Source organism: Eublepharis macularius, chromosome 2 (genome assembly GCF_028583425.1).
Source record: "Eublepharis macularius isolate TG4126 chromosome 2, MPM_Emac_v1.0, whole genome shotgun sequence".
NCBI classification, from domain to species: Eukaryota; Metazoa; Chordata; class Lepidosauria; order Squamata; family Eublepharidae; genus Eublepharis; species Eublepharis macularius.
In genome coordinates, this window is record NC_072791.1 from 25,361,560 (window position 1) to 25,383,869 (window position 22,310).

The following is a 22,310-nucleotide window of genomic DNA, read 5'->3' on the forward strand; positions in this document are numbered from 1 at the left end:
AAAAAGACAGCTAGAGATGGAAAGAAATAATAAAGCACAGATATATACGTAGAAAGAGATAGATTCAGATAAATAGTGGTGGAATCACATAGGAAGAGACAGAGAGAGAGATAGAAAGTTGCAAATAGACAGTGAGAGGAAGAAACAGAGAAACAGATAGAAAGGGGCACACATATATCAACCGTTCTAGAAGTAGAAACAGAATGTGAATGCATCAAGGAGATATAGAATCGAACAGAACACTCCACATCCATGGAGAAAAGGATTGAAAATCAAAAACTGAGGAGACAAACAGTACAGAATATATCAGTATAATGCAAAAGACACTAGAATGTATGCACAAACATTAGAGAATGAATGTTACAGTTAAAGAATGGTATATGGTTGGAGAACTGTATGTAGAGACAGATAGAGATTCCCGGCCCCTCCGTACTGGGAATACCAGCGTGCTCTTCTTTGGCCTGGAGGTTGGGGGAGGGGTCTTCCCACTTACCCCCCCACATGACAGGTCCTCTTCCTCCCATCCTTTCCAGCAAGGCAGGAAGGTATGTACTGTTGACTGCTGCCACCGCACTGTTCCTCAGTGGGACCCTCGGGTGAGGACCCATGGATGCTGGGGGATATTTCCCCTCCAACTCCTCATGATGACAGGTCCTCTCCCACCCACTCCAGGAATACTTGTGTGCTCCTCTTTGCCTTGGAGGTTGCGGCAGGGATCTTCCCACTTACCCCCCACATGACAGGTCCTCTCCCTCCCATCCTTTCCAGCAAGGCAGGAAGGTGGGTACTGTCGGTTACTGTTGAAATTTTCCTTAGTGGGACCCTGAGGTGAGGACCCACAGTTGCTGGGGGATCAGGCCCCTGTCCGAATGTCATGTCCTCTCCCACCCATGCCGGGAATACCAGCGTGCTCCTCCTTGGCCTGGCGGGCGGGTACATGGGGGGTGCCACCGGCAAGCTTCCAGACCCCCCGTCCCCTGAGGGGAGGTGGTTTGTAGTTGCCTCCCCATGGCCGCCAGGCCCAGAGGCCACCATCAGCACCCACCTTTTGTACACTGGGCCAACGTCAACCAGTTGCTTTAATTGTATCGAGTGGGAGTTTCCTGGGGCCTTGGATTGGAGAGGGTATAACTCCAAGATCCCTTTTGCAATCTTGTCCAAACTTGGGTGATGGCTGTAGGAGAGCCTGCAAAAGACTCCCTGGGAATATGGGCTGTGTAAGTGCCACGGGGGCCGTTCCGTGCCCAACGAACCACAAACTGCAAACCGCGAACCGGTTTTGCAACGGATAATGTTCATTGAGGTTCGCGATCTCAGGATCGTCGTCAGCACCGAACAGTGAACCGCTGGTTCATTAAATTTTTTTGATTCGCGCCCATGTCTAGTTGTGTGACCCGCCCTGAGCCTGCTTGCGGGGATGCCCATTAAAAGTCTAATAAATCAAATCAAATCAGGTTCCTCTTGATGATGGGCAATCTCCCAGTTATTGTAGCCTCTATTCACCGACTGCTGGTGACCAACAGGAGGTAATATATTCAAACACTCATCTCATTAAGGTAGGTCCAGTCCTCAAAAGCTTTATACTTCCACATGTCTGTTTGTGTTTAAGGTGCCCCAAGTCTGGTGTCTTTTTTCGTTTGAACTGCAACAGACTGGCGTTAACTGCTTCACTGGAATTTATAATTTTAATAGCATCAGTTAAATCATCCAAATTCCACAACCATTAAATGGACTTCAGTATGTTCCAAAGGCAATCCTAGAACACAATGCACAGTTCCCCAATATCCACATTCGGTTTAACTTTCTTCAAATGCAAGAGGGTTGGTGTGGCATCAGTCTGCATACTACGTCGTCCAATGGCCTTAACATCCCCACGTCATACATTTTAAAGCTTTGTGGTGGAACCAGTTGGAATTCAAACCTCTGCAGAAATTTGGCCATCAGCACTTTAGTCTTCATCTGTTACAAAAGCAAAAATAAACTGGTGAGTTGGTGGTAACAGTTTCTGACATGCAACAGAAGTTCTACATAAAATCTGTGTACTTATTCACCATCATTCAGAATATGAGGTAAAACTCAGGTTAGTCTCTTTAAAAATTCCTCGTAGGGTGATTTGAATTTGTGAGAGCAGAAAAAATGTCAATCACATGTCATGATTTTTTTTGTTACTTTGTTCGAGTTGAACTCTAAAGAATATTGCTGGGTGACCTTGAAAAACGCCTATGAATCTGCCAGAGTTGGGACTATGATAAATTTAGCTTTAAGCAAGAAAGAGTCCCAAAAGCCATCTCTCAATGCTGGCTTGATGCCCCAACAGCATTGCACTGAGAAATTCAGTCTGTTTGGAGAAGGCAAAAGGAAGTTGCAGCATCTCCCCAGAACGATCCAATGACCTAGGAATCATAAAGTGGAAGCAGGAGAAAGTTCCTATGCCAGGGCCAAGGGACATGCTGAACAGACATTATAAGGAACAAAATGTTCTTATATACCTTTAAAAAAAATAAAAACATGAAACATTTCTTTACAAACACATTACCCCAAGAAAGATTATTTCTTTAGAAAATTTGTAGCCCCCCCTTCAAACCTGCTTGAGGGGGCTCACAATAATGATTGCATATAACTGAGTGAACAGAAGCATTACTGCATCTGAAATGCTACACTAGGCTTACCCTGTTCCCTCTGGTGGCAGGGGAATCCCCTGACACCAGCAGGCCTTCCCCACCACCACTTAGCTGGCAGGTGGAAGGAAAATGGAGGGGGGGGGCTGGGCACCATCCCAACATGCTACCATCACCCAGTGTACACCCAGAAGTGACATCAGCACTTTGCTGGGAACATTAGCATTTGGGCAAAACTCTATGGTCATAGAACTGACATCACTTCTGGGCACAAATAGAATGATGTCAGTATGTTGCAGGCATTCTTATATCACTAGTGAGTCCTTCCCCAAAACTGGAGAGACAAGTATTGTTGAGAGATCCTGCACTCTCCTCTCCAGGTCTTTCAGCTAACTAAAAGTACACTCTCCTCGTCTCTGTTTCTTCCCATATCTAAACTCGATTCTTTTCCACAGTCACCCATCTGCTCTATCCCTCTAGCTAGGTGGGAAAAGCCATCTCTGATGTATCTTTAAAGTGAGCAAGAAAGGCCTATTTGGTGGGATGTCTATTTACTGCAGTTACAGCATAATATTCCCTTTGTCTTTTATTGTGTGAGAAGAATTATCCCACAGTAAGCAGAATTCAAGCATGTAGGACAGAACCATTGATAAATGTCACATTTGTTTTGGTATTAAAAGTGTTAGAGTATAATTTTCTCTCCCTCCCTGCACTTTTATCTGTTCTCTTGTTACATTAACATTTGTGTGGTTCTTTCTCACCCACTGTTTTATTCTCCAGTATTTCTTTTGAGCATTGTTGACTCCTGTCTACACAGTGACCAAGCTATTGAATTAGACAACTTTACTCCTTAGCTGGACAAGGAGCTATGAATTGCCAGGAAGCTGGAATTTAGAAAGGTGAGTTTGGTTCATCCAATGCCAACTTCTTAACTAGATCAGCAGGAGGAAAAAGAATGTCATTTGCCATTCACCGTAATATAGCCATTTTGCCACCATGCTACAGGTTTGTTCTTTTAGTTGCTTTGTCTCAAATGCATCATTCCATGTTTTTTTTCTCCTCTACTTAATCTTATTTAAGATGCATCTTTCATGTTCTTTAAGGTGGATATTCTGTCATTTCTTCTGTCTCCTTGATTTGTTTGTGTGTTTGATTAGTGTTAGCTATTTCCTTTTGTTCCTAGGCATTTCTTGCTTATCTGTGTTGGGCTTCAAAGAACAAGCAAAAATGTGTTTATTAATTTAAAACATTTCTGTAACTGTCTGTAAAGATTGACAATCGCTAATCTAAGATAACGTTTCCTGTTCAAGTCTATTGAAAGCTTTTCCTGATTCTAGAAACTTTGCTGTCAGCATCGTGAAGTTTTTATGTATTTCTAATATTTATTTGGAACATTAGAGGTTGCATTTGGAGATGAATTATACTCTTTTTGATCACAATGTACATACTTCCCTCCAATGTATTTTAGAATTATTGCTAGATATGACCACAGTAGCACTTTAAAGGCCAACAAGATTTCCAGAGTATAAGCTTTCGAGAGTAAAACTTCCTTCATCAGATAGTATTATTGCTAATTGTGTAATCAAAATCTTCTTCCCACAGTTTCTATTCAGCATGTACATAAACCCTATCGATCTTCTTTTTCATGTTCTTGCTTTTTGCCACCATTTTATTAATTACAGCCATATCTGACTTATAATTTATTTCTTTGAAGCTTTTTTACCCATTTTCAGGCTTAACAGGCCACAGAAGCCACAGATTCCATTCATAGAACAACAGCAGCAACAACAACATTCAATTTATATACTGCCCTTGAGGACAACTTAACACCCACTCAGAGCGGCTTACAAAGTATGTTATTATTATCCTCATAAATTACCCTGTGAGGTGGGTGAGGCTGAGAGCGCTCTGAGAGAGCTGTGACTGACCCAAGGTCACCCAGCTGGCTTCAAGCGGAGGAGTGGGGAATCAAACCTGGTTTTCCAGATTAGATTATGCAGAAACAAGCTGTCTCTTCATTTCTCAGGACTGTCCCAATACTGAAGACGATGGTGGGGGCAGCTAGAAGTTGACTCCTTTCCCACGACAAGCTCTGAGGCGCCGTCTGTAAAGCCACAGTATCTCCTGCCTTGGTGTTCCACCAGCCCCTCTGTGACCCCCTCCTGACCCCCACACCAACTATAACAAGAAGTGTCTGTTTTTGCCTCATAACAAGCACAAAAGAATCTGAGGAGAAATCTAGAGGGCAGTGCAAGAACAACATCTTCTCTCAGTGCCTCAGGTTTTTAAAGCTGCTGTAGCATACTGGTTAAGTGGTTGGAATGTGAATCAGCACTCTGATGGTTCAGATCCCACTACTGGCAGGAGCTCAGTAGGTAGACTCTTGAGTAAACCACTCTTTCAGTCCCAGCTCTATTGTGGGGATAATAATAACACTGACATTGTTCACTGCCCTAAGTGGGGCACTAATCTGTCTAGAAGAATGGTATATAAGCGTAGTTATTATTATTATTGGAGGACTATGTGTTGGCAGAGTGCTTATGTAGCAGCCAGGACACTGAACTGCTTAAGAGTAACAAAAGCTTTATTTACAGAACTAACAAACAAGATAGGAAAGAGAGGAAATAAATTAAGCTGCATTGCTAGTTGAAAGAGTTGTAGAAAGTTCTCAGAACAAAAGAAACGGTTGCCCTGAGACAGTAACATTCTTCAGGCAGGCAGAGAGGAAACCTCTTAGAAAGAAAGCAGGGCTCATTTCAAGGGAGAACACGCAGAAACGCAGTTCCAGCAGTTCCCCAAAGAGGTCACATATCAGGTGGCCCCGCCCACCTGACTCTTGGCTATTTTGGGCCCGTTTCAGCTTGGATTGGGGCCGAAACAGCCTGGATCGGGCCTCTGACGGGTGGTGGATCACTCTCCCACTCAGCAGCGGCCCAATCTTGACCATTTTGGGCTCCTTTTCGGCCATTTTCAGCCCCTTTTTGCCAATTTCGGTCCTGAAAGGCCAGGATTGGGTCCAAAACAGCCAGGATAGGTGATGTCAGGGGGTGTGGTATATGCAAATCAGTTATGCGAATGACACACTTCCGGTGATGGCAAGGGGCATGGCATATGCTAATGAGTTATGCTAATGAGTTCCTCCAGCTCTTTTTCTACGAAATGACCCCTGAAAGAAAGTACTCCTCCTACAGGCCTGTCTAACTAGAGCTTGCTGCTCCATGCAGGATCTTCTTCTTTGTACACAAGACATTGCTATACTTCAGCTCCCAGGAATACCTGGGGAGACCCAAGAGTAGCTGCCTTACCAGTGCAAATGTCTGCCCAATACAGGAACGGGGTCCCAGAGCAAATGGGAAAAAGGAAAAGTATGGCCTAAAGGAAGAAAAATCAAGAAAGACATTCAGTCATTTACTTGGCTTGGTCCAAAATGGATAGGCTTCCTCCTAAGCAATCAGTTTACAACCCAGGCATGTATTGCAGCTGGCCAGGAATTTGGTCTCCCAAAAGCGATGCTTCATTTCCTCTTCCTGTACAATGAGGATCACCAATAGCCATCATTCCCTTCTCCGGTCCCCAAGAGCTAAGCAGAACCTGTTTTGCTCACCATCTCCTGCTTTTTAGTAGGTGATGATAACCTTTATATCCACACTGCTAAAAACCTTCCCCTGCTGATTTCTACAGACGAAGGTGCTGTTAAAGCCCTAAGAGCAGGCTCGGCCAAGTTTCTTTCTGGAGAAAAATGCCCTGTCCTTTTAACGGAGGCTTTAATGTGTGAGAATGGGCCATCAGAGCTTTTTATAGCACCAAGGTAAATAACACCCCCCTGGTATTGGCTGCAGATCAAAACTGACACTAAAGGGACAGCTAGATGGTCCCGTTTAAAAGCTTGCAATCCTGCTGAGTATTGGCATTTGTTAGTTTATGTCATTTATAGTCCGCCTTTCTCCCTGAAACTCAAGGCAGATTACATCATGTGAGATTAGTACAATCAGTATCAAGGACATTTCCATACAGTGGCAAGGACATTTCCATAAACAATGTCATAGGGTAAATAAATACAAGTTTACAAAGACATAACATTAGCAAGGATCCAGTACGGAGCTGAAGAAATGCTGAAACAGAACATAATCAATTCTAGGACTGACATTAGGCAACATGAAGCACAGGTAGTATATAGAAGTACATATTCAAAGCAACAGATAATATGCAAGGCAACAAGTGGTGAAGTCTATGGTCCTTAACTCAATAGCAAAGCATCTGAGACCCCCTCCCTACAATACAATACATCTTTACCTGAGTAAAGATTTGTCTCACCCTTTCTATCATAATCTTCCACCAGTGGTTAAAGACCTTTTTGTTCCTTTGGCATTCCCTTATTAACCCTTCTTATGTTTTTAATTGTTTTCTATATATTTATGCATCTTTTTAATGCTTTTTCACTGCCTTGAGGGTCTGAACTGGGTAGAAAAATGGAGTAAAAATGTTCTAATAAAGTTTCAAGAACAGACAATTCTCTGCGAGGCCTTTGTAAACTTTTTTACTGATATAAACTAGCACAAATATGCTTGGATCTGGATGCCAGCTGTAATATAGATGAGATGGAAGAAATGCTTAATACAGTGTCTGTTTCACATATGGACCACTTTGGACCAGTCACAGTGAAGGATCTTGACAGGATTCTGGCATCCATGAAAACCACTATTTGTGCTCTGGATCCTTGCCCATCTTGGCTGTTAAAATTAAGTAAGACCATACAAACGAGCCATTGAAGTCTACTGTAAATCAATCACTAATGCAGGGCACCTTCCCCTCGCCACTCAAATAGGTGGTTATGTGCCTGCGAATTAAAAAAAACACCCCTAGACAAAAATGATGTGGCCAATTATCACCCAGTCTGTAATCTGACTTTTCTAGGCAAAGCGATTGGGAAAGCTGTAGCTGACCATTTCCTGGGCTTCTTAGATAACTCCAGTGCTTTGGACTCCTTTCAGTCTGGATTCAGGCCAGGCCATGGGACAGAGACAGCACTAGTAGCGTTAGTGGATGATCTTGGCCAGAATATAGACAAAGGCCCTGCTTGGTTATTGCTCCTCCTGGATCTATCTGCAGCCTTTGATACAGTAGATCATGCCATATTGTTGAGGCATTTGGAGGCAGAAGTGGGACTGGTTTAAATTATTTCTCATGCAAGGGTCACTGTTGGAGACCAGCTATCTCCAGAGTGAGAATTATCTTGTGACATTCCCCAGGGTAGGAATCTTATCTCCCACATTATTCAATCTTTATGAAAAGCCTTTAGGAGAACACATTTGTAGCTACGGAATTGGGAGTCATCAATATGCAGAGGGCACCCAACTCTATATCTTACTGTCCAAATCACCACAGATGTCATAGAAATATGACAGCTGTGGCCAAACAGCTGAAAGCAAAGAAATTGAAATTGAACCCAGACAAGATGGACGTGATGCTAGTGGGAAAGGCAGAGATCTTGAAGAACATTGCACTCCCCACTTTTGATGGCGTTTATCTGACCCTTCGCAGACTCCGTTAAGCATTTAAGGGTTATACTGGATCCATTGCTTCTACTAGAAAAGCAAATTAAAGCAGCTTCTACAACCTCAGTGTAGCCTCTAAGATGTTCCCCTACCTAGAGGTGGCCAATTCATGTCATGGTAGCATTGAGACTTGACTACTGTAATGCACTCTACATAGGTCTCCCCTTTAAGTCAACTTGGAGACTTCAGTTATTGCAGAATGCTACAGCTTAGTTATTATTGGGAGCCAGCAAGAGCATGAATATTACTCCCATTCTGCAGCCATTCCACTGGCTACCTGCTACCTATCAGTGACCAGGTTCAATTCAAGGTATTGGCTATCACATACATAGTCTTCATGGCCTTGGTCCAGCATATCTATGGGACTGCCTCTCTCCCTATGTTTCACCATGGCAGCTTTGCTCATCTGAACAGGGCCTTGTGCAAGTGTCTCCTTGCACATGGGCAAAATCAACAGCTTCCTGTACACATGCATTCTCTGTGGTAGCCCCCACCTTATGGAATGGCCTACCTGAAGAGGTCAAAAAAGCTCCTACTGTCTCCTGACTTTCTACAAACAATGAAAATCTGAATTATTCAAGAGCGCTTGTTACTCAGATGGGAGGACTATTATGGGAGTTATGGGAGATTTCAACTTCCCTGATGTGTTCTGGGAGACTCTGCTATGTGCCTAGGGCCACGCAACTTTTTGACCTGCCTGGCTGACAATGTCTTTTCTCAAATGGTAGAGGAAGTGATGAGGGGCTTGGCCATACGGGACTTGATACTAACCAACAAGAAAGAATGGGAACCTTAGGGAGAAGTGATCATGTCCTCCTAGAATTCCTTTTGCTATGGGGTACCAAGAGAGTTTGTAGCCAAGAGTGCGTGTTAGATTTTAGTAGGGCAAACTTTAATAAACATAGGGATGAGAGTTATTCCATGAACAGAAATGTCGGACAGGAAAGGAGCAAGTGAAGGGTGGGCTCTCCTAAAAGAACTGCTCTTGCATTCTTAAGCCATCACCATTCCAGTAAGATGAAAATGCAGTAGAGGATCTAAGAAGCCAGTGTGGATGAACAGAGAGCTCTGCAATGTGCTAAGGGAGAAAAAGGAGTTGCTCAAGAAATGGAGGGAAGGAAATGCATCTAAAAAAGAGTATCTAGGGGTAGTTAGGCATTGTAGAGCAGTCATCAGAGAGGCCAAAGCTCAGAATGAGCTGAGACGTTCTTCAGATGTGTGAAGAGCAAACAGAAGGTAAAGAGGATGATACCCCCTTTTCAAGGTGAGAATGGAAACACTCTGACAGAGGACAGAGAGAAGGCAGAAAAGCTCAATGCCTATTTTGCCTCATTTTTCTCCCTGAAGGAGAGAGCAGGCCCACCTAGAGATAATAGTAGGCGAGGCACGGCATTGGGGATGCTGGTTGACATGGGTAGAGAAGTTGTTGAGAAGCACCTTGCTGCACTGGATGTGTACAAATCCCTTGGGCCACCCAAGGTTGCTTAAAGAACTTTCAAAAGAGCTTGCAGACTCTTTGTTGATCATCATCCATCTTGGAGGGCAGTTGATGTGCCAGATGACTGGAGGAGGGCAAATGTATTGAGGAGGGCAAATTAAGCTCAGTAGCTATGGGATAAAGGGCCAAGTCCTCTTGTGGATCGAAAACTGGCTAATTAATAGGAAACAGAGAGTGAGCATAAACGGGCACTTCTCACAGTGGAGGGTGGTGAGCAGTGGGGTGCCACAGGGGTCGGTATTGGGTCCAATGCTTTTTAACTTGTTTATTAATGATTTGGAATTGGGATTAAGCAGTGAAGTGGCTAAATTTGCAGATGACACGAAATTGTTCAGGGTGGTGAAAGCCAGAGAGGATTGTGAGGCACTCCAAAGGGATCTGTCGAGGCTAGAAGAGTGGGCATCCATGTGGCAAATGAGGTTCAATGTAGCCAAGTGCAAAGTAATGCACATTGGAACCAAAAATCCAAAATATAAATACAAGTTGATGGGGTCTGAACTGGCGGAGACTGACCAAGAGAGAGATCTTGGAGTCATGATAGATAACTCACTAAAAACGTCAGCACAGTGTGCGACTGCCATAAAAAAAGCTAATGCTATGCTAGGGGTTATTAGGAAAGGGATTGAAAACAAATCAGCCGGTATCATAATGCCTCTGTATAAATCGATGGTGAGGCCTCATTTGGAGTACTGTGTACAGTTCTGGTCGCCACACCTTAAAAAAGATATCATAGCACTGGAAAAAGTACAGAGAAGGGCAACTAAAATGATTAAAGGGTTGGAACACTTTCCCTATGAGGAAAGATTGAGGCGCTTGGGGCTCTTTAGCCTGGAGAAAAGACGACTGAGGGGAGACATGATAGAGGTTTACAAGATAATGCACGGGTTAGAGAAGGTCGAGAAAGATGTGTTTTTCTCCCTTTCTCACAATACAAGAACTCGTGGGCACTCTATGAAATTATTGAGCAGTCGGGTTAGAACAGATAGAAGAAAATACTACTTTACACAAAGGGTGATAAACACATGGAATTCGTTGCCACAGGAGGTGGTGGCAGCTACAAGCATTGCCAGCTTCAAGAGGGGACTGGACAAATATATGGAGCAGAGGTCCATCAGTGGCTATTAGCCACAGGAGATAGATGGTATTCTCTTTGTGGGGAGGTGGTGCTCTGTTGTCTTGGTGCTGGAAGGAAGGCAGTGGGAGGGCTTCTGGTGTCCTGGCCTCACTGACAGTCCTTTAGATGGCACTGGATTTCTAGCCACTGTGTGTGACAGAATGTTGGACTGGATGGGCCACTGGCCTGATCCAACATGGCTTTGCTTATGTTCTTATGCTTATGTTCTTAATGTTATTCCAGTCTTCAAGAAAGGGGAAAAAGCATGATCTTGGGAACTAGAGGCCAGGCAGCCTGACCTCTGTCCTAGGGAAGACATTAGAGCATCAATCTGCAAACATCTGGCAGACATTATGGTGACATGAGAAAGTCAGGACAGATTTGTCCCCAGCAGGTCCTGACAGACCAATCCTATGACCGAATGATAGGCTTAGTGGATCGCGGGAATGCTGTTGGTGTAGTTTATCTGGATTTCAGTAAAGCTTCTGACAAGGTTCCTCATGATGTTCTGATGGGTAAACAGGAGGACTGTGGACTGGACTCTAGGATGATTAGATGGATGGGGAACTGGCTGGATAATGACAGTCAAAGAATAGTTGTCAGTGGCACCAGGTCTGATTGAAGGGTGAGGTCCAGTGGAGTGCCTCAAGGCTCAATTCTGGGCCCAGTGATTTTCAATATTTATTATAAATTATCTAGATGAGAGTGTGAAAGGATTACTAATTAAATTTGCAGATGACATCAAAGTGGGAGGAGTAGCAAACACCCTTGAAGACAGAGACAGAATTCAAAGTGATTTCTACACACTGGAAAAGTGGGCAGATCTGAATAAGATGCAATTTAACATGGATAAGTGCCAGGTTCTGCACCTGAGTAACAGAAATACAAAGCATGCATAGTGGATGAGGAATACACTTCTGGGTAGCAATGTGTGTGAACAAGATCTCGGGGTACAGGTGGATGGGAAGCTAAATATGAGCAGTCAGTGTGATGCAGCAGCAAAAAGGTTGAATGCAATATTGGAGTGGTATCAACAAAGGTATAACATCCAAATCACTAGATGTCATTGTCTCACTCTATACCACATTGGTCAGGTCCCACCTGAAGTATTGTGTGCAGTACTGGAGGCCTCACTTCAAGAAGGATGTGGACAAGGTGGAACAGATGCAGAGGAGGACAACCAGGATGATCAGGGGCCCGGAGTCCAAGCCCTACAAGGAGACACTGAAGGACTTGGGAACATTCAGTCTGGAGAAGAGAAGGTTGAGGGGAGACACGATTGCTCTCTTTAAGTATTGAAAAGGCTGTCACTTAGACACTGGTACGTTAGGACATTAGGAAAAACTTCATATTAACAGTAATTCAGCAGTGGAATTGGCTGCCTAGGGATGTGGTGGGTTCCTCTTCATTGGCAGTCTTCAAGGAGCGGCTGAACAAATACTGTCAGGGATGCTTTAGGCTGTTCCTGCATTGGGCAGGGGGTTGGACTGGAGGGTCTGTAAGGCCCCTTCCAATTCTAGGATTCTATACTGTAAGGAAGTGATCTCAAAGAGATGCATCAGTAAAGAAACAGGGACCATGGACTTTACTACTATGTGCTACTATTTACTATCTGTTGCTTTAAGTCTGATCCTACTCGGTAGTCCTATGTTGTTTCATACGTCAGTCTTAGAATTACTTATGCTCTTTTTCAGCATTTCTTCAATTCTATTGGATTTCTTCTGGTTTTAAATCCTGGCAAATTTGCATTTATATATGCTATTACATTGTTTATTGAAATGTCCTTGAAACTGACTACACTAACTCACAGTGAGTAACTTGCCTTGAGTTTCAGTGAGAAAGGTGGACTATAAATAAAATAAAATAATTTTTTACTTCAGAGGGAAATGTCAGAAAGCAAATGCTAACATTTAGCAGTAAATTTCAAAGCCTGCTGGGCACTTTCAGTAAACATCTTGATTTCCATCATTTATTCATAAAAGGGGCTACAGAAAGCAATTTAAACAAGATGTATTGTCGAAGGCTTTCACGGCCGGAGAACGATGGTTGTTGGGGGTTTTCCGGGCTGTATTGCCGTGGTCTTGGCATTGTAGTTCCTGACACTGCAGACTTGGACAGCCTGAAAAATCAGCAGTGGCTGAACATAGCCTAACTCAAACAGGGCACAGTATCTTATTCCAGGACACCAAAATACTGGACAACACTTCCAACTACTTTGTCAGACTGCACAGGGAAGCCATTGAAATTCACAAGCATAAGCAAAACTTCAACAGGAAAGAAGAAACCTTAAGAATGAACAGAGCATGGGCTCCAGTTCTGAAAAACACCAGGCCAACAAAACACTCCACACCCGACAATAGCCCTGCAGAGAAGATTAGCACATCAAGCACCAATCCATATGCAAAAGAACCTCCTCAGGATACAGTGAAGCCTCCCGCCATTAGCATTCCACACCCTGGGAAACTCTTACAGAATGACTCAGCTCAACCCCACCCCTCCTGAGTAGATACAAATGACCTACATCTTTTCCACACTGTGACACTGAGAGATCTCTGTCTTTTGGTGCTACACCTCTGAAGATGCCAGCCACAGCTGCTGGCGAAACGTCAGGAACTACAATGCCAAGACCACGGCAATACAGCCCGGAAAACCCCCAACAACCACAATTTAAACAAGCCTTGCAACACAAAACTATTGAGCCTCCCCAAATTTTAAGAAGTACAGGAAATGTCAAGAGTACAGTGGTGCTCTTCTGATAGTGTCTTACAGCAAAGACAGACAGGAGTTGTGTGGCATCTTAAAGAGTAACAACATTTTATTTCACCATAAACTTTCATGAAGTAGACTCCAGTTCACAAAAGTTTACATTGAAAAGAAAAAGAAATGTTAGGTTTTTAAGGTTGCACTGGAGTCCAGTAAATATCCGCTGAGTTTCTTACATATATCAACTTTTCTGTACTTGTTTTTTTGTTCCACCTTGGCTCCTTTACGGCATACATTTTTCCTTATCTAACAATATCTTTGCCTCCACAAAGGTGGTTTGAAACAGTTTAATTATGGATACCAGGTCCCCCGGTGTATGGGGGGAATCCTCTGCTTCTACTCTCCACCACCACCCCGTCACCACTCACCTGGTCGATGGGGGGAGAAGGCAAGGGAACAGGCCTCCCAGGTGCACTCCTGGGGTGGTGCAACGATGTCACCTCCAGGAAAGTGATGCCATTGCAATACCCCGAAAGCACACGCTTCTCAGCAGGCCAATTTTGGCCCCAAATTTTGGCCCTGAATTGAACTCGTTTGGGGCCCAAATCAGCCCACTGAGAAGAATGAATGCACCCCCATGCAGTTATGTCATTTCCTGGAAGTGACATCGTTGTGCAGGTGCAGGAGCACGCAAAGAGTGCAGAAAAGGTAAGGGCCAGGTCCCTCTCCCACCAGGAGGGTAAGGGGACCTGGTAACCCTAAGTCTAATCTATCTCAGCTAGGATACTAGTGGATGTAGGAGGCAAGTTCTGCATCTTCCACAGGGGTAAGATGGAGAGAGTGTGTGTGCGTGCAAACAGGATGTTCCCTGAGAGTAGCAATCTGCAGATCAAACGGACAGCATCAATAGAGCAGAGAGGTGACATGCACATGTCCTCACCTCTCTATCTCTCTACCTCTATAGTATGTTCCCCTTTGCAACCAGAGACAAGGGACAACGTACTTCACTTCTTACATGCTTTACATACATTACAACATACTCACCTTGGTTGGTCTTTCCTAAATCGATCAGGATCAAATATGAGTGGGTTCTGGAAAAACTTTCCCATGCGTCCCATGGTAGATGTGCTGAACTGCCAAAAGAAAAGTAATTGGCATTAGCATATGCAATTGGGGGACCCACAAGGATCTCCCCCACCACGTCCTCTTCCCCTTCCCTGCTCCCAATTGCCTTTCCCCATTTTCCTGCTTTCTTCTCCCCTTCCTACCCCCTTTTGTCTGCTCCCTTGTCTCTCATCTCTGGCCCAGTTGTGTGGTGCTGGCTGAGCCAGGCCCAGAACTTACAAGGACTTGAGGAGGTACGTCACTTTTCCTTGTATCGCCTCCCTCACAACGTTTCCTGTTTCCCTCCTCCTGGCCACCTCCATCTTTCCCTATATCCTTCTGTTCTTCAAACCTTACCTTTTATCTGCTCACCATCTTCACCTGTATTTATTCATTTATCTCATTGATATACTGCCTTTCTCCACAATGGGGACCCAAAGCAGTGTACATCACTCTCCTTGTCTCCATATTATCCTCACAATAACTCTGTGAGGTAGATTAGGATGAGGGTGTGTGACTGGATCAAAGTCTGCTGCATTCTACTCTGAATGGGGGAGGGACTGCTGTCGAACAGTGGTAAGCAGCCATAGAAAATGTGACCCTTGCTTGTCCTGGACAATACTTCTCACCACTGGCTCCACTGGCTTGACAGCCAGTTTCCCTGAGCCCTGAAACAGGACTACTTGCAGTTTGATGTTTATGAGACTCTGACAGATAACCAGAAACAGCAGCCCATTCAACATACAATCAGGACAGAATTTGCTGGAATTTTGACTCCTTCGATGATGGTTTCAGTTCCTGTCCAGCGTACAAAGTTTGGAACCGGTGGGTACAATCGTAGGACTTCTTTGAAAACCTGAGATAGTGAAGATCAATTTAACTCAGTTTAGACAGAGAAGCCATGTCTTTCTTTAACATCTAGCATGAGATGACACGGACCTGCATGTGGAACACCTTAGTTAAAACTCTAGGCCAGCTGTGAATGTATGGGATGGTTTTTAGTAAAACATCGCAGCATTAATTCCCCAGCAGGGGTCTGTCACATCTGATTGCTGCATGCAGATGTTGCTCCATACATAACAATGCAGAAGGAGGACCAAATTCTGTGTTGCTTTCAAAACTGTGAAGAAGTCAGGCAGAAGTTCACAAGATTTTGCAGGCTTCAAGAGAGAAGGGAGAGTTGTCTTTAGAGGGATTCAATATTCTCCCATCCCATGACATTCACAAAACTTCATGAAATCAACAGGTGTGCCATGTGGAGCAAATACTATATTTTCTCCAAATATTTTCTCCAAATTCAAAATATTGTTCTAGGAGAACTTACAAAATGTCATATCCCACCACAGAAACAAGACTACCATGGGAAGTTGCATGGATCTTCTAGCCAATCTCCACTGATGGAACAGGAAGCAATTTTCATTGATTGCCCCCTCCTGCTACAGACCTCCCCCAGGAGCAGCATTTCAAATTAGGGGCATGCAATTTGATATACCCAGTCTAAAAATCCTGATTGATATTGTGATATTTGGATATGCTACTATTTCTGGTCCCAATTAATCCTGAAAATATTTGAAAATAAAGGGGACTGGCAGATTGCAGCAGTTCTGCCCTCCCCCCCCCCCCCCGCTTTGCAGGTTTTACAGGCAAAAAGGATAGTGGGGAGGCAATTCTCAGAGGTGAATGGAATCACATGTTAGGGAGAGCTCAACTGTCTGTCCAACCATAATGCATCTCTTATGTGATCTATGAGAGAATTATTATGCTTGGACAGGCAGTTGAGCTCTCCCTAACATGTGATTCCATTCACCTCTGAAAGTCACTTGCCTCTCCTGTCCCTTTTTTTTGCCTGAGAAAGAGGCAAAGCAATTAAAAACAAGCTGCTGCAACTTTTAGAGGACAAGCAGCCCTCACCCCTCTGCAATTTTGGTACCATTTGCTCCCAAAACACCCCCTGCACCCCCCTGAAAGTTTCCCCAATAAGGATTAATGGACCAAGTTAATTTCAGAATGTCAAAAATGTACCAAAAGCACATTATTTCACCCAAGGCACACACACAACTGTATTTATTTATTTGCTTCTTTGAATGTCTGTTTACTTCATTTACACCTCCTCTTTCACCCCAATGGGGACCAAAGTGTCTTACATCATTCTTCTCATCTCCATTACATCCTCACACCAACTCTGTGAGGTAGGTCAGGCTGAGAGCGTGTGACTCTTCCAAAGCTCACTGGGTGACCGAGGGCCAGTCACACGCTTCCAGCCCAACCTACCTCACAGTGCTGTTGTGGGGATAAAATAGAGGACAGGGGAATTATGTAAGCCACTTTTAACACACAAGGAGTTTTTGTACATGTAACAACGATGGGAGGGATTGGCCATGTTGTTCTACAGTTACAGGGAAGGAGAGGCAAAGCAGATAGAAATCATGTAATGCAGGACTGATTTTTAAAAACTGAAATTCTAAACATTTGCAAAAATGCACTATTTTTTACAGTGAAGAGGTACCAATGATATAATGTGCCTATAAGATCTCATGCAACAAAGGGTGTGTGTGTGCTTGGGAAAATGAAGCCCTTGCGAAAGTCCCTGTCACATGACATACCTGGTTCACATCATGCGACCCCTACACTGTCCTTGTGGCTGTTGCCTCCTCATGAAAACAGTAGTCCATGTTCAAGGGCTGTGACTGGCATAGTGCCTACACTTGGTCTGCCTTCCTTTTGATGAAGAAGGCATAGCTGTAGTTGCTACGTCTGGAAGAGCAGCTCTGAGTAGGGATGTGCACTTCGGGTTTCCGATTCAGATTTTTAACCTGAATTGGGCCCCATTTGGAAAGATTTGGGGTTCCCAAATCAGCCCCAGCATTGCTGATCTGATTCAGGAATCTTGAAGCAAAGCTTTCCAAAGCGATTTATATTGCTTCGGGAAGTTTTCTTGCCGCTTGTTGCTTTCAAAACACTGGCTTTCAAAACACTGGCCACTTTACAGCTGATGGGAGGGGATTCCTCCTCCTGTGGGCTGAAAAAAGCAGCCAGCATTTAAAGGGCTTTTTTCTGCAGATGAGAGGGGAATCTCCTCCCATCAGCTGTAAAGTGGCCAGTGTTTTGAATTCCCCTCTCATCAGCTGAAAACAGCCCTTTAATATATATAGTAGCCTGCCATTCAGGCCTTATGTTTTAAACTTGTTTTTATTCAAATTGGTGCACATCTATAATAAATACTTTTAGGTTGTTACTTAACCCTTTTTGTTCCCCTACTTGTTTGGGTTGAGTTTGTGGGGTTTCCCCCCTTTTTTCTTCCTTGCTGTAGCTGGAAAAAGCAGCCTGCCTTTAAAGGGCTTTTTTCAGCTGATGAGAGGGGAATCCCCCTATTGTTGGCTGTAAAGTGGCAGCACAAAATATAGAGCAACACGGTAAGTATAGCAGCAACAAAACACAATTCCCGTGCAATAACAATGTCTCCCTATTTTATTTACATTAGTTGCATAATTTAACAGAAAACTATACCACATGTAACCAGTCCTAGGAAAAATTATTTTACAGGCATCATATATGCTCCAAAGTTACTACATAAAGTGTCCAGTGCTTCAAGTGCTCTATTAATATTGCAACAGGTATTAAAGTGCAAATGCTTCCTAGCACCATGTACACCCTAATTCTATCATTCAAGCTCGCCTTGTATTCCAACTGGAATTGGGTATAGTCCAAGATTTAGTTCCAATAAGCTGTGTAGTTCACAGATTACAAGTAGACCTTTGCGTGTATTCTTTAGGTGTACATTGATAATTCTGTGACATCAGTATTCTAATGGAAGGTCCAGATCACCATTGAATCCGTTTCCAAGCTCTTTCTCAAAGAACACAGTTGTCAAAGGTTCATGCAGCTACCACTCCATACTAGTCATCAATTTTCCAATTTTCACCATTTGCAGGCATTTGAAAAGCAACACTTTTCTTGACATTTGCAAATGGTAAGAAAAGTGCTGCTTTGAGTGTCAGTGTGCTCTGTAAAGATTCCTGTAAAGATTCCTGAATCTTTATAGAGCATACCAAAGCATTTAGACACCCAAATCCCGAAGCACTTTGGTATTTGGGTTATCTCAAATTTTCTTGCTTTGGGTAAACCCGAAGCAGGAAACCCGAATATTTTTGGGGTGCACACCCCTAGTTCTGAGTTACCTGGGATCTCATTTTTCAGCTGTACCTGTGATAAATAGTGGAGATTGCCAAGATCATCACAGTTAATGTCTCTCTTCACACCAACCACCATGTCTACTTCAGCCTGAAGTCTAAGAACAGAAGACAGATACACTTCAATCAATTGCCCACGGACTTTAAAGTGAGATGCATACTTCTATATTTGGAATATCTAGGTTTACTTTCTTAGGACTGTAATTTCCTTATACAGGCAAATATTCAGTGCTTCTGTTGTCAAGGGACCAAGATTTGAGTCCACATACCCCTTGGTTATAATCTGACAAACAGTTAAGCAACCTAAGTTGAAGACAGATGTAACATTTATAGCAGTGGAGCAGTTTTGGAAGCACCTTCATCGTGTTGATGCCATGCTTATTTTTTCTGCATCATGCAAAAATCTGCATGTGGCTCTTTAAAAAGAAATTAAAAAGCAGCCAGGGTTCTTGGAAAATGGAAGTGGAGCAAGGCTTGAGATAGCCTATAACGTACATCTGCCATGCAAAATGTAAATTCAGAGATGCAGAGTTTGTACCGCAGGTGAAGATCCAGCTTTGTCTTCCCTTTATATATGACACCTATCTTCATTCTAAAGGCCACTGAAATTTTAGGCTTCAGCTGCATAACTGGGTGCCGGACTGGGGGTCAGTATGTTGGGTTGCCAACTCCCTGAAGAAAAGAACGTCCTGTCCCTTTAACTGAGACTTAATGTAATGTTATTTACCAGGTGATGTTATTTACTTCCATGCCATGAAAAGCTTCAGCTGCTCATTTTGCACATTAAGCCTCTGCTGAAGGGACTGGACATTTTGCTCCAGATGTGCTGTCAACCCTACCCAGTGTGTTGGAAGATTATGATTGTCATAGATGTCAAGTTCATAGATTATCGTTCCGTTCACAGAAACCATCCTGATTTTCCTTGGATAATTCCAGAAGGGTAGCCATGTTAGTGTGCTGTAGCAGAACAAAACAGAAGAGTATCACCATTTATTTCAGCATGAGTTTTTGTGAGTCAGAGTTCACTCCTTCAGATGTGATAAGGAATAGAGCTTTCCTTGGAAAGAAAAATAGTAGTACAGCTTCTTCATCTGAAGAGGTGAGCTCTCAGTCACAAAAGCTCAGGCTGGAAGACATGGAATTCATCTTTAAGGTACCACTAGACTTCTGTTTTATCCCTGGACATAAATTCATAGGAACAAACATACAAATGTGTCAATGAGCCAATCCCAGAAAACCTACTTAATAGCCACACCTCTGATTACACAATCAAGAAAAAGTGCCACAAAGGTTGCAGTCATTGTTGATGACTACATGCAAGACTGGTAGGCTGACCTTGTTAGGTTCATCCACGTGAACAAGAAGATGATCATGACTGCTTGTGTGTACAATAAAGCATTGTGTGACATGGCTGTGGGGTGAGGCCATGGCTCAGTGGCAGAGCATCCACTTGGCATGAGGAAGGTCCCAGGTTCAGTGCCCGGCATCTCCAGTTCAAAAGGCATAAGGAAATAGGTATGTGAAAGATCCCACCTGAGAGCCTGGAGAGCTGCTGCCGGCCTGACGAGATAATACTGACCTTGGGAGACCAAAGGTCTGACTCGGTATAAGGCAGCTTCATGTGGCCCCTTCAGCTGTACATTTTTAAAACATGACATGATGTAATCAGAGGAATTTATAGCCACAAACTAGTTAACAAACAAGTTAACAGAGTGAGTAGAAAATGGTCCCCAGCTCACTGACTTTGCTAATACTTCAGGTTGCCGTCCCAGTTCCATTATAGTAAAAGCCAACAGGTAGGCAGAGGTTTCATGACCTGGAAGGTTAGAGAATATCATTTAGGGCGTCAAAAAGCACAGCAACAAACTGGAGACTTCTTGGACATAGTCATCCCCCCCCCCCCAAAAAATATCAAGCTTAAAATATTTGAGGGGCAACAAAAAGAGCCAACAACAAAAATCAGCACAGGAAACTTTGTACTTTCCCCCCTCAACACTGATTCCTGAAGATGGTATAGCCCAGCGATTCTGCTGATGGTTTTGCAGGGAGAAAGCAAGTCTGGCTTCCATCTAGATGAGGTTTCATTCTTTTCTTCCTCTATCTAACTGTATAAAAGGCTAAGCGTATTCAAGACAACTCACTTCCTAGTCTGGTGTGCCTCCAGAGGGTGCTGCTGTGGAGGGAAGCCCAGATGAGGCAGTCAGACCCCCAGAGAGCACGCCACTGTGGGAAGCCCAGGCCGGGATTAGGTGTGGAACAGGTGGCAATACCTGGCTCCCGCCTTCACCCTCCTGGGATTGGGAACAGAGCAGGTGGTAATGCCCACCCTCCCGCCTTCAACCAGCTTGCATCAGGAGCAGAGCAGGTGGCAATGCCCACCCCTCGCCTTCACCCAGCTAGGATCAGTAGCGGAGAAGGTGGCAATGCCTGTCCTCGCCTTCACCCAGCTGGGATCAGGAGCAGAGCAGGTGATAATGCCTGCCCTCTGCCTTCACCCAGCTGGGATCAGAGGCAAAGCAGGTGGCAATGCCCGCTTCCCATCTTCAGCCAGCTGGAATCAGGAGCAGAGAGGGAGCAATGCCCACACCCTGCCTTCACCCAGGTGGGTTCAGGAGTGGCAACCAGCAAAGGGCTGATATGGGTATGACAAGAAAAAATAGACCAACGTCCCCATATATTGAACCAATAGTGAAAGTTCACAACTTATACACCATTTATCTGCCTAAGAAATTAGGCGTCAATAATTATATAACAAAAAAGATTTCCAAAAAGGAACAAAGGAGCTGAACAAAATAATTGGCTCCTGACAATACACTAGAGCCTACACAATGATTCCTATTGTAATTGCTAAAGAAGTCCAGACCAGAGCTTTGAAATACACTGTGACTCCTGGTCATGAATATGAAAAGAGTCCATATGATGATGGTGATATGTTGCCAAAGACGTGCCAAAGACTTCATAGCATGGGATCCTTAAATACTCTGCAATTAGGATACTTGTTAACAGCTGTTGACCAAGCAGGGAATGCGGTCGGGAACTTTTGTCAAGCTGTAAAGGAGTGAGTATCTTTGGGGGCAAGAATGCAATAGTTTATGAAAATATAGAGGTTGCCATATCATGTATGTGATTTTTTGCAGTTAATTCCCGTGATCAAGAAACTTTGAAACAGGAGGATACCCGGAATCCTGTTGGGAAAATTACTGGCTATTCACGTCTTTGGCAACATATCACCATCATCATATGGACTCTTTTCATATTCATGACTAGGAGTCACAGTGTATTTCAAAGCTCTGGTCTGGACTTCTTTAGCAATTACAATAGGAATCATTGTGTGGGCTCCAGTGTATTGTAAGGAGCCAATTATTTTGTTCAGCTCCTTTGTTCCTTTTTGGAAATCTTTTTTGTTATATAATTATTGACGCCTAATTTCTTAGGCAGATAAATGGTGTATAAGTTGTGAACTTTCACTATTGGTTCAATATACGGGGATGTTGGTCTGTTTTTTCGGGTTCAGGAGTGGAGCAGGTG

At 43.7% G+C, this 22,310-nt stretch overlaps 1 protein-coding gene across 1 annotated transcript in view; it reads right to left on the reverse strand.

Annotated features, from left to right (window-relative positions):
- Positions 1–1,678: 1,678 nt before the first annotated feature.
- LOC129324895 (cholesterol 24-hydroxylase-like) overlaps positions 1,679–22,310 on the reverse strand; it is a 105,446-nt gene continuing 84,814 nt past the window's right edge. Inside the window, exons 11-16 of the mRNA XM_054972337.1 lie at positions 20,526–20,598; positions 18,796–18,880; positions 15,338–15,448; positions 14,533–14,621; positions 5,924–5,990; positions 1,679–1,959 (exon numbers count right to left, since the gene is read on the reverse strand). Of these exons, the coding sequence (XP_054828312.1) occupies positions 1,807–1,959; positions 5,924–5,990; positions 14,533–14,621; positions 15,338–15,448; positions 18,796–18,880; positions 20,526–20,598 (578 nt within the window). The 3' untranslated portion in view covers positions 1,679–1,806. The remainder of the gene's footprint in view (positions 1,960–5,923; positions 5,991–14,532; positions 14,622–15,337; positions 15,449–18,795; positions 18,881–20,525; positions 20,599–22,310) is intronic.